Below are 15,209 nucleotides of genomic sequence, written 5' to 3' on the forward strand. Positions count from 1 at the left end.
CCAGGTTCGGTTCCGGTCAAGGGCATGTGCCTGGGTTGCGGGCACATCCCCGGTGGGAGATGTGCAGGAGGCAGCTGATCGATGTTTCTCTCTCATCGATGTTTCTAACTCTCTATCTCTCTCCCTTCCTCTCTGTAAAAAATCAATAAAATATATTTAAAAAAAATAAAAAAATAAAAATAAAAATAGCAAGCTCTCTACTGGAGGGCATGTCAAAACTGGGGATGGTGGTGGGAGAATTAGGCAATAAAACCAGTGACAAATATTTACATTTTTTGAGAGCTCATAATGAGTTTACTGTTCAAGGTGCTACCTACATTACTTCATTTAATCTTCACAGCAATCCTGTGTCCTAAAGCAGAGGACTGTTAGGATTACCATTTTAAAGTTGAAATAAATGAGGATTTGAGATACTAATTAATCCAGAAGAACTATTGTGAAGGATAGTTTTAATATAAACCTAGGCAGTTAGAACCAATGCTTTTAACCAAGTTATACTAACTTCCAGTTCTGATACTAATGTTTATATTAGATAATGATATTAACTAAATAAATTGGAGGAGCATCGTCTTTATTAATTTTAACCTTTTGTTGTTTAATCTTCATTGAGGATATTTTTCCATTGATTTTTTTTTTTCTAGAGAGAGAGTGGGAGGGAGGAAGGGAGAGGGAGAAAGGAAGAGAGAGAAAAACATTGATGTGAGAGTGACACATGTATTGATTGCCTCCCGCATGTGCCCCCACCAAGGCTTGGGATCAACCAGGGCTGAGGATCGAACTTGCAACCCAGGTATGTGCTCTTTTTTTTTTTTTTTAATATATTTTATTGATTTTTTACAGAGAGGAAGGGAGAGAGATAGAGAGTCAGAAACATCGATGAGAGAGAAACATCGATCAGCCGCCTCCTGCACATCTCCCACCGGGGGGGTGCCCGCAACCCAGGTATATGCCCCTGACCGGAATCAAACCTGGGACCCCTCAGTCCGCAGGCCGACACTCTATCCACTGAGCGAAACTGGTTTCGGCAAGGTATGTGCTCTTGATCAGGAATCGAGCCCTCAATCTTTTGGTGCGCGGGCGGATGCTCTAACCATTAAGCACACCAGCCAACTGGTGGCTGTCAGCAGCGTTTTGTGAAGTAAGTTATGTGTTCATCTAGATCAGTGGTTCTCAACCTTGGCTGCACATTAGAATCACCTGGGAATCTTTTTAAAATCCTGATTTCTGGGCCCCATCCTCCGGATTCTGTTTCTTTGTTACTAATGTTGTGGCCCCACCCATAACAAAGAAACAGAAATTAACTGTATGACCTAAGCAGGATGGCTAATCTTTCTGGGTTGGGCTTCTCATTTCTAAAATAATAGAATAAAGTGATTGCACTAAAATATCTTTTTTTTAATATCTTGATTTAAGATTGCATGTTGTAAGATTGAAATGGAAAGATGTTTGTTGAAAACAACATAATAGCACAAGAAAGAAATAGGACATGAATATAATAAAAAAACAAGATCATGGTGATGGTGTCTCCTCTACTTAACAGTCTTACCTGAAGCTTACTTGGAAGCAGATATATGTTGAAAATTTAGTAATATTTTAGAGATTAGCATAATAAAAAATATTAAGAACATCGTTTTTTTTTGTTAGAGTGATGATGGTGTCTGTGAAAATCCTCAAGAGTTCTCTTCCACTCACTATAATTGTTATTTTGCTGTGCAGTATTAACAACAAGGATCAGTAAATTCAAAGCAGAAGTATGGGGAAATGAAAAAAATTATGTGGAATTAATTATTGGTATATTTTGAGGTAGAACAGAATAGTAAAGACACAGATAAACCCAATCCCTGAAATGGATCTCCAACAAGAAACTCAAGGAGATTTTAAAGAATGGCTGGAGTCCGTTTTCAGAAAGATAAATGAAGGCCATCACATCTATGAAACAATAGTTGACAAAGATAAAAGATAAGGAAATGAAACAGGAACATCCAATTTGTTCATATTTGAACCTCACAAAAGTATTAAAATCAAAGTTAGGGTCACAAAAGATAAACATTCAGAATGGAAGAATTAAGGGAATTGAAAGATGATATGGCAGACTCAGGTAGCTGTTATGTTTTGTGTTCCTGGCATGCTTTTCTCATCTCTTTCCTCCAGATAAGTGTCCTGCTTTGCCTTTTGAGTAGCTGCCTATCTTCCTATTTCATGTGGTTCTAGCTGTAGTGCTAATCACAGTGTATCCCAGGTAATCTTTTTTTGGGTTTGGGTAGGATAAGCTTGTGACGCAGACCCCTAAAATGTTTGTGCAAACAGTAGCAGGAAGATATGATAGTCTGTTGCCTCTGGATTATATAGTACAGGTGTGTGGTAAACTTAAAGAAACGTGGGTCTGTTTCTCTGTGTTAGGGAAGAAACCCATCTGCTCAAGAAGTGAGGCAGGTCCACAGGGAGGGAATAGAGATAACTCTAATGATGTCTTATGTTCCTGGGTCTAGCAGTGCAACTTTTAAAGTGAAATGAATAATAAACAGACCAATAAATATTCCCTTCTTTACTTGAGATGGTCTGAATTGAGAATTTGTAACCTTGTAATCTACTAGTTCTGGCTAATTCATAACTTGTTCTTGAGAATAAATAATATAAGGTGTGGTTCCTGGAGTTGGTGGAACTCATAAGCATGTTATAAAATTATAAAGCAAAATGTTGGTAAAAATACCAAAAAGTTGATAAAATAGAGATACATTTTGGAGGGATAATGTGAAAAGGCTAATATTAAAAGAAAAGTGGGAATTCCGATACTAGAATTCAGAATTACCTTTGTCCTGTGGGCGTTTGCCAGTTTCACCACATGAACTTGAGTGGTTTTGTTTTTGTTTTTTTAAATATATTTTTATTGATTTCAGAGAGGAAGGGAGAGGGAGAGAGACATAGAAACATCAATGATGAGAGAGAATCATCGATTGCCTGCTTCCTGCATGCCCCACACCCATACCCACACTGGGGATTGAGTCTGCAACCTGGGCATGTGCCCTAACCGGGAATCAAGCCATGACCTCCTGGCTCATAGGTCGATGCTCAGCCATTGAGCCACACTGGCTGGATATGAACTTGAGTTTTGAAAACATTGTGAGATGAGAATCTTAGAAATCAAAGTTCAGAACTTGTACAAAATTCAGGGGTCATATAGGGACCCTTCTCTTTAATAAACTAGGAGTGCAAAAAAGGAGTAATTGAGAATTAAACCAGCCTACATCCCCATTTGTGTTCTGGGTTAACATTTCCTTGGTGGTCCAAGGAACCTGAATCCTTGAACTGGGATTATGGTGATCCCAGGCAGGTAGTATTCCCAGATACCTAGAAGAAGCTGTTTTTAGCATGGGCCTCACATTTAAAATAATTAAAAAATATATTTTTATTGATTTCAGAGAGGAAGGGAGAGGGAGAGAGAGATAGAAACATCAATGATGAGAGGGAATCATTGATTGGCTGCCTCCTGCACGCTCCCTATTGGGGGTTGAGCCTGCAACCCGGGCATGTGCCTTTGACTGGAAGTGAACCCAGGACCCTTCAGTCCCCAGGCTGACGCTCTATCCACTGAGCCAAACCTGCTAGGGCAATGACCTTGACAAGTCATTGCATTTGTAAAATGAGAACACATTTCCTTTTTCTTTTGCTGGAGAATTAAAGGAAATGTTAGATTATTAAGAAATACAGCCCTGGCCGGTGTTGTTCAGTTTGTTGGGCGTTGTCCTGTGCACCTAGGAGAGTGAGACAAACATCAATTTGAGAGAGAAACATGCCTCCTACTTGTCCCCTACTGGGGATCAAACCTGAAACCTGACTGGGAATTGAACCAGGGGTCTTTTGGTGCATGAGACAATGCTCAACCAACTGAGCCATACTGGCCAGGGCTATTATTAACTTTTATTTCCTCAGTATATATACTTTATTATATGTTGATGCCTAATTCTAGTCTAGCAGTTGATTCACGTGGTAGCAGATGGGAAATAGATCAGAGTTTTTAATAATAAGGAAATAGATCATCCTGTTTAAAAATAGGGAAAAGATTCAGGTACATTTTTAACCAAGATGATTTTCATGTTAACAGCTCTGTATGTTTCTTGGAATATTGGGGCTTCAGTTAAGGGACACCCAAGTATTCAGTAAATTAAATATATATAGATGTGTTTTTTTAAATTCCCATTTATACTTCTAGTCCTTAATTTTTAAAAAGTTGATTTTAGAGAGAGAGGAAGGGAGAGGTAGAGAGAAACATTGATGTGAGAAACATCGATCGGTTGCCGCTTGAACATATCCTGAATGTGGACTGAACGTGCATCTTAGGTATGTGCCCTGACTAGGTATCGAACCTGAGACCATTTGGTGCATAGACGAAACTGAGTCACACCTGCCAGGGCTAGTATGAGAATTTAAAAAAATTTGCTTTAGATTTTTGCCTTAGAGTGTCTTATGTGGTATGTTTTTGCTTTTTAATTTGATATCAAAATGTACAATTTTAACCATTTTAAAATATATTATTCCTCGCATTAAGTACATTCTCATTATTGTACAACCATCACCATTATCTCCAGAACTTTTTTACCATCCCAAATTGAAACGCTATATGCATTAAATAGTAACTCCCCATTACCACCTCCCCTTAGTCCTTGACAACTACCATTCTACTCTGTCTCTTTGAATTTGACTGTTACAGATGTCTCATGTGAGAAAGTTATACAATATTTGTCCTTTTGTGTCTGGCTTATTTCACTTAGAATAATGTCCTTATTTTTTATTCATTTATTTTTAAAAATGGAATATTTTCAATATTCATCTATGTCCTATAGCATGTATCAGAACTTCATTCCTTATTAAGGTTGAATTATATTCCATTGCATCTATAGATCACATTTTGTTTATCCATTTATCTGACAGTGGACATTTGGGTTGTTCCCATCTTTCGGCTATTGTGAATAATGCTGTTATGAAGATGGGTATGCAAATATCTGTTCATGTCCCTGCTTTCAGTTCTTTTGGGTATACACACAGAAGTGGGATTTTTGCAGCATGTTAATTTTGTGTGTGTGTGTTTTTAAATTTACCATTATTATTATTAATCCTTATCCTAGGACAGGGGTGGGCAACCCCTGGCACGCGTGCCAAACATGACACGCCAGTAACTTTTGCTGGCACGCGAAACCCTCTCTTATAATCTTCCATTTACAATTTTTTTCTTAATATCGACTTTTTTTATTTTTCAGATAAATTCAGTGTAGGTGCATCTTAGATAAATAATTTTACATAACAAGTTATCTTAAAGGCCATAGACATGGATTGACGAGAGAGGGGAAGAGCAATTTCTATGCCTCTGCCTTAACTCTCCCTGCCTTCCTAGATCCGACCAGTGTTTTGGTTTCATCCACATATGCTTGTGAATCTTTGTTCTCAGTGATGAATTTTGTTAAGTCTCGTAATAGGAGTAGCCTGACGGATGAAAGTAGTAGCTCGTGCATATCTCTGAAGGTCACGAAATATAAACCTGATGTAAAATTAAGATTTCTGTCATCAGTGATGCAGCAGCAAAAGTCCCACTGATAATATCAAATGGAGTCATAAAGCTTTCTGTCGGACTATCAGTGTACATGTATACATTAAAAAATAAATGTATTTTTCATCATCGTATACTGTGTTTTTGTCGCTCGAATGAATTTTATTATTTCTTCAAGGTTCTTCACATACATACACCTTAAGAGATATCAAGTAGGCGTAACATGTTCTCAAAAAATTAGGGTTGGCACGCAGAAGAATTTTGAGTCAGAGATTTTGCTGGTTTTGGCACGCACTCACAAAAAGGTTGCCCACCCCTGTCCTAGGACAAGCTTAGAAGGGAGAAGGGAGAGAGGGTCAAAATCGCAACCCAGTCATGTTCCTTGACCAGGAATTGAACTGGCAACCTTTCGATGCACAGGACGACGCTCAACCCACTGAGCCACTCTAACAGGGTGGTAATTTTGTTTAAATTTTTTAGAAACTGCTAAATGGTTTTCTACAGTGGATGCACCATTTTACATTCCTAACAGCAGTGCACAGGGGTCAAATTTTTCCACATCCTTGTCAGCACTTACTATTTGATATTTATGTGTTATATTTTTACAGTGCTTGAAATTCAGTTGAGGCTTTTTGCTGATATCAGAGTATCAGAAATGTTTTCTAAAGAGAATAATATGCTGTATTGTAAAGGAATCTTAGATGGCATTTGTTCTGCAACCTATTTCCTCTTTAATAAGAAAGAAGAAATAATCTTCATCCAGCTTCAGTCTACTTTACCCCCTCTTTTCTATAATCAGTGTGTATATGGGACAAAGGGAATTTTGCATCTATTTTCTATGATGTAATTTGATAAACTACAGCTCGGCTGTGACGTGTATCTTTGTTTTACTTGGGAGAAATTTTAACTGGTTCGGAATTTATTTTGGGGGATGATGCTGAACTAATTTTATGGAAATAAAACTAGATGGAAAGTTATGAGATAGAAGCTCTATTTTATGAAGTAGGAGTTTTTGGCAAATAATACTTGGTTTTTGAGCCTTATTTTTCTCTTATGCGATATAAATGAAAGCAGTTTGTGGAAGACCTTACATCTATAACCTTACATTTAGCAGAACACTGTATTTCAGTTACTCACTTTCTTCTTAATTATCTTGCACAGGGATCATGGCCCAAGTAGCAATGTCTGCCCTGCCGGTTGAAGATGAAGAGTCTTCAGAGAGCAGAATGGTGGTGACGTTTCTCATGTCTGCTCTTGAGTCCATGGTGAGATGGCTTTACACTTCTGTAAACTTTCCATGTTTGGATAAGATTGGATTTGTGGATGAGATTGATTTGTTCTTACAAAACATATACTAGTAATATGTTTCTAGTTTTTCTTTTTTAAAAAACACACGTTTTTGTTTTTTGTGTTTTTTTTTTAATAGATTTTCGTTGATTTCAGAGAGGAAGGGAGAGGGAGAGAGAGATAGAAACATCAATGATGGGAGAGAATCATTGATTGGCTGCCTCCTTTATGCCCCACACTGGGAATCTAGCCAGCAATCTGGGCATGTGCATTGATGACCTCTTTGTTCATAGGTCGATGCCATGTCGCTGGGCCAGAATATTCTTAACTTCTCTAAATGTTTAATATTTTACATTTAATTTTAACTGTTTACCTACAGATATCTTAGGTAATCCCTTGTTTTACAGTGATTAACTTTGAATTTATGTGTAATATTTGAAGTTTCTCAGAATGAGTTGGTATATTATAATGTGGTACTGTTGTTTATAGTATCTGTATAAAAAAACATCAGAATTTTGGGTCACAAGAGCATATTCAGTATTTTATACCCTTTATTTTATTGTGCTATGCATTAATAATTGTCCTTACCCTGCCACCTGATACCTAAATATGTAGTGTGTTAGCTCTTTATTTTCCAAAGACCTATATCTTATATAACTATAGCAAACTATTAGTATAATTTACTTATCATGTTTTTATGGATATGTAGCTTGAAACCTATTATTTGAGCTCATCCTGTATAATAAAAGGCTAATATGCAAGTCGACCTAACAGTGGAACGACCAGTTGCTATGACACACACTGACCACCAGAGGGCAGATGCTCAATGTTGGAGCTGCCCCCTGGTGGTCAATGTGCTCCCATAGGGGAGCGCCGCTCAGCCAGAAGCCGGGTTCACGGCTGATGAGTGCAGCAGAGTGGTAGGAGCCTCTCCTGCCTCCACGTCAGTCGGACACCCCCCTTTCCCCTCACAAGTGCACGGATTTCGTGCACCGGGCCTCTAGTAGATTTATAAAACATCAGATTTAGGTATTTTTTGACACATTGAAATTAAATATTGTAAGTAGGAGAAAGCTATGCATTTTCTTCTTTTTAAAAAAATATTTTTATTGATTTTAGAGAGGAAGGGAGAGGGAGAGACAGAAACATCAATGATGAGAGAATCATTGATGGGCTACTTCATGCATGCCTCCTACTAGGGATCGAGCATGAGATCTGGGCTTGTGCCCTGCTGGGAATCAAACCATGATCTCATGGTTCATTGGTTGTAGCTCAACCACTGAGCCACGCTGGTGGGGCAGAAGCTATGTATTTTCTGTATTAAGTGTTAACTGGTATTAGATAGTGTTTAACTTCACAGGTCTCAGTATGACATAGTTTGTAGATTCTTTTTTGTTTTCCCCTTAGGGCAATTCTTTTTTCTGCTATTTAAGAATTTAAAAAAGTATCTCCTCAAAGAAAGAAATTTCAGAATGGTTAGTGGCTACTTACTGTTATTTTCTGAGAGTCACTATTTCTGCCTTGTGATCATAAAATCAGCCAAATTTGGCCCGTAATGTTAAATATTAATTTAGAGATTAAATCCTATTCTGTTGATACTAAAATATTTTCTTTCCTACTAATCTCTACATAGAATAATATATGGTCACATAGGATCCGTTCTCTTCCGTCGAATATCTTTATAGTTTTCTCATCTTTGGCAGTCACTTTATTATTCTTAGCTTTTATTTAATCCACATCAGCAGGGTAAAAGTATCTCTCCTTATGTTCCTAGTTGTATATTATGAAGTATAATTATAGGTGTTTAGGTTGACTTCATTCTTTGCTTGGCCTATAGGTTTTTTTTATGTAATCCTTAGATAGTACATGAACTTTGCTTTGCTGTTTAATAAATACTGCCTTTGGTGACAGGGCTGTCCAACTAAGAGGGTGAATAATGCAATAAAAATGCACTCTCATTTATCACAAAGTAAGTAATATACTATTACAGTGAGCAGCTTAAGTACATCTGATATAAATGTAGTGTAACAAAATTATAGTACAGCATGATTCTTCCTACTAGAAACAACTTTGGTTTCACCTCTAGGTAGGAAGTTCTCTACTATGGCTTTATAATACTTCAAAAGATTTCTGATCATTGCACTAAGTGTAACATTTATTTAAGATGATGTTTTATTATTTATTTTAAAATATTTTTATTTTTATATATATTTTTAGACTTTGTAGTTCTTTTAAAAATTTCACACATTGGTAATTCTTACTACTAATTAATTAAGGGAAAGATAGAATGAGCAGATTTTTTTTTTACATTCAATTTTGAATATTTAGTGGTGTTTTTCATTTTTTTATTTCATGAAAAACTTTTAAATATGTTACATGCAGTAAACCTTAATATTTCAAGAAAAACGATCTTAAATATAATGTTACATGCAATAAACATTAATATCGCAAGAAAAACGATTTTAAATATGATGTTACAACATGCAATAAACACAAATTATTCAACGAAAATGATCTTACATATAATAATATTACATAGAATAAACATTAATATTTCAAGAATAAAAGGATTTTAATGCTCCCATAGGGGAGCGCCGCTCAGCCAGAAGCTGGGTTCATGGCTGATGAGTGCAGCAGAGTGGTGGGAGCCTCTCCTGCCTCTACGTCAGTCGGACATCCCCCTTTCCCTCGCCCAAGTGCACGGATTTCGTGCAAATAAAAGGATTACTTCTATTATATTCTAGAATATTCCCCCCCCCACCCCCGACTCTATTTTTATTCATCAGTTTGTGTTGTTCATTATATTCCACAAATGAGTGAGATCATATGATATTTTATCTTTCTCCGACTGGCTTATTTTGCTTAGCATGATGCTTTTAAAGTCTATTTTGTCAGATATGAGTATTGCTACTCCAGCTTTTTTTTTTTTTCCATTTGCATGGAAAAACTTTTCCATCCCTTCACTTTCATCCTGTGTGTGTCTTTTGTTTTGAGGTGGGTCTCTTATAGACAGCATATAGTTGGGTCATGTTTTTATATCCATTCAGCTACCCTACACCTTTTGATTGGAGCATTTAATCCATTTACATTTAGGGTTATTATTGAGAGGAACTTATTTATAGCCATTTTAATTCTGTATGGCTAGGTTTCTCTCTTTGTTTCTACTTCTCAGCAATCCCTTTAGCATTTCTTGTAATGCTGGCTTGGTGATGATGAACTCCTTTAGCCTTTTTTTTGTCTGGGAAACTGTTTATTTGACCATCTATTTTGACGGATAGCTTTGCTGCATAGAGTAATCTTGGTCTCAGATCCATGCTTTCCATTACCTTTGAGTACTTCATGCCATTCCCTTCTGGCCTGTAGAGTTTCTGATGAGAAATCATTGGCCTGTAGACGGAAGGGTCCTGGGTTCGATTCCCATCAAGGACACATGCCTGGATTGTGGGCTCAATCCCCAAGAAGGGGGCATGTAGGAGGCAGCCGATCAATGATTCTCTTCATCATTGATGTTTCTTTCTCTCTCCCTCTCTCTTTCTCTCTGAAATCAATAAAAATGTCTTTTTAAAAATACACATAAAGATTTTGATTATTGTTTCAATGTTATTTTAAGGAGTGCTAATTGGAATCAGGAACATTTTCAATAAGGTTAACATGAAATGAATTATTGTATATCCATAAAATGGAATATTATGTTATATACTCTAAGATTTTAAATAATATTTAATCTCTTAGGAATATACTTAGTAAACATCATTCTTAGTAATAAGTATCACACCTAAAAGTTATTCCAGTTGTGTATATATATGGAGAAACTTCTAGAGGTGGGATTAAGTAGTGGGTGTTATGCTATGGCTTCCAGACCCTTCTAAAGGCACCAATCACCCCAGCTGCATGCATGTTAGAAGATCCCTTGCCCAAGATCTCTCCCCTTCTTTGGGAAGGACCATTCCAGCTCCAGAGCTCCCCTGATGCAGGTGCCCAATCCTGCTCCCCTCACACTTCACAGATGTCATTATTGAGAGTACTCTCCAGTAAGTCTGTGTGCATATCTGAGTCCTTTTTTGGGGGGGCGGGGTGAGGGTCCGGCCTTTAACAGATTACAAGAGGTCTTTGCCCTTTGTCTTATAAATTTTGTGTTTTCTTCTGTTTAAAATCAGGGTTAAAAACTATTAAAAAAGAGAAGTACCTTAAAAAAATGGGGACTTGTTTTTGTGTATAACTTTAAGGCCAGAAGCTAGGAACTTTATGTTTCCATATTATATATTAAGACAGATTAAGTGATAAGGTGTTTTTTTTAGAATATATTTTTTATTAATGATTATAAAGAGGAAGGGAGAGGGAGAGAAAGACAGAAACATCAATGATGAGAATCATTGACCAGCTGCCTCCTGCATGCCCCCTATGGGGCATCAAGGCTGCAACCTGGGCATATGCTCTTACTGGGAATTGAACCATGACCTTCTGGTTCATAGGTCCACACACCTGAACCCTGAGCCAAGCCAGCCGGGTGATGAGATTTTTTATTCATCCAGCAGAAACAATGTTTTTAACTTATATCTGTATATAACACTTCATTGTTTCTATCTCAGTGTAAAGAACTGGCCAAGTCCAAGGCAGAAGTGGCCTGCATTGCAGTGTACGAAACAGATGTGTTTGTTGTTGGAACGGAGAGAGGACGTGCTTTTGTCAACACCAGAAAGGATTTTCAGAAAGATTTTGTGAAATACTGTGAGTATTGTATTTTCATCTTTTGTATTTCATAAATATTAAACCTAAATATTTATGCATTAACACATGTGGTATTTTAAAGCAGAATGAGATTTATACTAAAAAAAATACTTTCTGAAATGTCCATAGAGACATTTCAAAAGGCTCAAAACAAATCACTGACATGGAAATATATAAGGGTAAATACTGAAGAGTTTAAGAAAATGGTTAATTATACTCTGCTCCTTGCTAGGCATTACTCTGAATTGGTGAAACAGATTAAAGAGAAGGTAAATTTTGAATTGAGTGAAAGTTCTTACTCACATAAGGAGTTCTTTTCTTGATAGATAATAGGTGTGTTGAAAACAAGTCTGTGCATTAATTTTTTCTAAGCGTGATGCAAAGTTAAACAGGTCTCCTCAACTCCCTCAATGGAATCAACTTGTCAGTCTTCATTGAGTTCTGTGATCCTCCAATTGGGAGTTCATCCAGTTGGTAAACTTACTTGACACTGGAACCAGTGCAGTAGAGAAATTCACTGTAGGGTATTTATACCTATGGCCTTTCACAGTATGACAATTTTGTATCTGTGTTTAACCTAGCACTGTCCATAGATTTTATATTAATTCTGTGATGCAGCATTTTTTTTTTAAACACAGAAAGAAAACAACAATGGTTGGTATATCTATCTATATTGGCATGTAAGATAGATGTTTTTAAGATCCAAATTTAAATTTCTATTATCAACTTAGATTAGGTTTCTTAATTCATTAATTTCATTTCTTGTGTTTTTAGTCCTTTTTAAAAAAATGTATCTTTTCCCCTTCGCTATATGCCTTCCTCCCTACCCAGCTATGATCATTTAAATTTAATGGTAGTAATTTTTTTTTTCAATGACTCAAGAATAGTGGTGTAATTTGGCAACACTGCTAACAGAATACAAATTTTGTGATAATGTTCATTACAACAATATAACTCATAATTCTGCTGAAATGAAAGCAAGAAAAAGAAACTATGGAATAAATGTAATAATTTACAAATTACATATGTTTTTATTTTATTACTCTTCCAAACATAACTAATCCATCATTATAACATCCAGATGTGCAATAATAACAACTGAATTTAGTTGTCTTTGATATTTTGCTGACTTCAGCTATATAAAAATCAGAGTTTTACATGTTTTTTCCTGTTTTTTTTATTTCAAGAAAAACGATTTAAAATATGTTACCTGCAATAAGCCTTAATAGTTCAAGAAAAACGATCTTAAATATAATAATGTTTCATGCAATAAACATTAATATCTCAAGAAAAATGATTTTAAATATGATGTTACATGCAATAAACACCAATTATTCAAGAAAAATGATCTTACATACAATAATATTACATGGAATAAACATTAATATTTCAAGAATAAAAGGATTTTAAGTATAATATTATTACCAAAACTATACTAACATAGTATGATATCACAAAAGTTGTAGGAAATATTAAAAATCTGCAAATAAAAGGATTACTTCTATTATATTCTAGAATATTTCCCCCCCCACCCCCGACTCTATTTTTTTATTTTTTTTATTTTTTTTATTGCTTAAAGCATTACAAAGGGTATTACATATGTGTCCTTTTTTTTCCCCGCCTTTGACAATACCCCGGCTTTCCCTACCCCCCAGTGTCTTATGTCCATTGGTTATGCTCATATGCATGCATACAAGTCCTTCGGTTGATCTCTTACCCCCCTCCATGATATTTATCTTTCTCTGACTGGCTTATTTCGCTTAGCATGATGCATTTAAAGTCTGTTTTGTCAGATAGGAGTATTGCTACGCCAGCTTATTTTTCTTTTCCATTTGCCTGGAAAAAAAATTTTCCATCCCTTCACTTTCATCCTATATGTGTCTTTTGTTTTGAGGTAGATCTCTTGTAGACAGCATATAGTTGGGTCATGTTTTTATATCCATTCAGCTACCCTACACCTTTTGATTGGAGCATTTAATCCATTTACATTTAGGGTTATTATTGAGAGGAACTTATTTATAGCCATTTTAATTCTGTATGGCTAGGTTTCTCTCTTTGTTTCTACTTCTCAGCAATCCCTTTAGCATTTCTTGTAATGCTGGCTTGGTGATGATGAACTCCTTTAGCCTTTTTTTTGTCTGGGAAACTGTTTATTTGACCATCTATTTTGACGGATAGCTTTGCTGCATAGAGTAATCTTGGTCTCAGATCCATGCTTTCCATTACCTTTGAGTACTTTATGCCATTCCCTTCTGGCCTGTAGAGTTTCTGATGAGAAATCAGTGTCAGCCTTATGGGAACTCCTTTGTAGGTAACATTTTTCTTTTCTCTTGCTGCCTTTAAGATTCTCTCTTTGTTTTTAATTTTTGGCATTTTAATTATGATGTGTCTGGGCGTGGGTCTGTTTGGGTTCTTCTTGTTTGGGGTTCTCTGTGCCTCCTGAACTTGTGTGACTTTTTCCTTTACCAGGTTAGGGAAGTTTTCTACCATTATTTCTTCAAACACCTTCTCTATTCCTTTCTCCCTTTCTACTTCTTCTGGCACACCTATTATTCTAATATTGTTACGTTTCACATTGTCCCACAGTTCCCTTAAGCTGTCCTCCTGTTTTTTAATTGTTTTTTCTTTTTGGTTCTCTGATTGAGTGATATTTTCAACTCTGTCTTCTCATTCACTGATTCGATCCTCAGCTTCCCGTAATCTGCTGTGTATTCCTTTCAATGTGTTCTTTATTTGTGTTATGTCACTCTTTATCTCAGACTGTTCTTTTGTCATAGTTCCTATATCTTTTTTTCATGCTGTTGAGCGTTTTTAACATCATTACTCTGAACTCTGTTTTAGATAAATTTCTTATCTCTGCTTTATTTATCTCTTCTGGAGAATTTGCTAGTTCTTTCATTTGGGGTTTATTTCCTCATTTTGGTGGTCTGTTTGAGTTTGTGACTATGTTTTAGGTAGATCCTCCACACCTCTCAAGTCACACAGTGGTTCTCAACCTTCCTAATGCCGCGACCCTTTAATACAGTTCCTCATGTTGTGGTGACCCCCAACCATAAAATTATTTTCGTTGCTACTTCATAACTGTAATTTTGCTACTGTTATGAATCATAATGTAAATATCTGATATGCAGGATGTATTTTCATTGTTACAAATTGTGACCACAGGTTGAGAACCACTGTGTCTAGTGCAGGACAGTGTTAAAGGCTGTTTCTGACTAATTGGATCAGGGAAAGACTCAAAGCCTCCAGAGACTGCTTCTGTCTACGGACTTATAGGATTCAGACTAGAATTGCCCCCAGCCAATCATCCTCAGGTGTGACATGAGTTTTTTCAACAGGGTGGAACAGTTGCTTCTGTCTGGAGGCTAATTGTTACTTTTAATCTCTTAAGTGGCCTCAGGGCAAGGTGTTTTCCAATAGGGTGTGTTGACTGTCTTCCCCCTCAGGCAAGGCAGATGTCTATGTGGGAAAGATGTCCTCTGCTGTGTGAGGAAATGATTCAGTCCAGGAAACTTGGGGTGTCTGCTTTCTGAGCTCTATCCCCTGAGTCCCCAGTCCTGGGTTCTGCTCTCACAGCTCCAGTCCACTTCACCCTCCCTCTGCCAGAGCACAAGGTGGGTGGCTCCACAGGGAATTTTTGTGTGTTGGCCCT

General features: G+C 36.6%; 1 protein-coding gene across 13 annotated transcripts in view; it reads left to right on the plus strand.

Moving 5' to 3' along the window:
* Window positions 1-15,209, plus strand: part of GTF2I (general transcription factor IIi) — a 118,397-nt gene that overhangs the window by 16,083 nt on the left and 87,105 nt on the right. For 12 of the 13 annotated variants that reach the window (XM_005877219.2, XM_005877220.2, XM_005877226.2 and 9 more), the window contains exons 2-3: window positions 6,704-6,807; window positions 11,419-11,557. In XM_005877219.2, the coding sequence (XP_005877281.2) occupies window positions 6,704-6,807; window positions 11,419-11,557 (243 nt within the window). Of the gene's footprint in view, window positions 1-4,979; window positions 4,989-6,703; window positions 6,808-11,418; window positions 11,558-15,209 lie in introns of those variants that run through there. The other variant, XM_014548513.1, reaches the window with a different exon arrangement.

The sequence above is a fragment of the Myotis brandtii genome, unplaced genomic scaffold (assembly GCF_000412655.1).
Source record: "Myotis brandtii unplaced genomic scaffold, ASM41265v1 scaffold510, whole genome shotgun sequence".
Taxonomy (NCBI): Eukaryota; Metazoa; Chordata; class Mammalia; order Chiroptera; family Vespertilionidae; genus Myotis; species Myotis brandtii.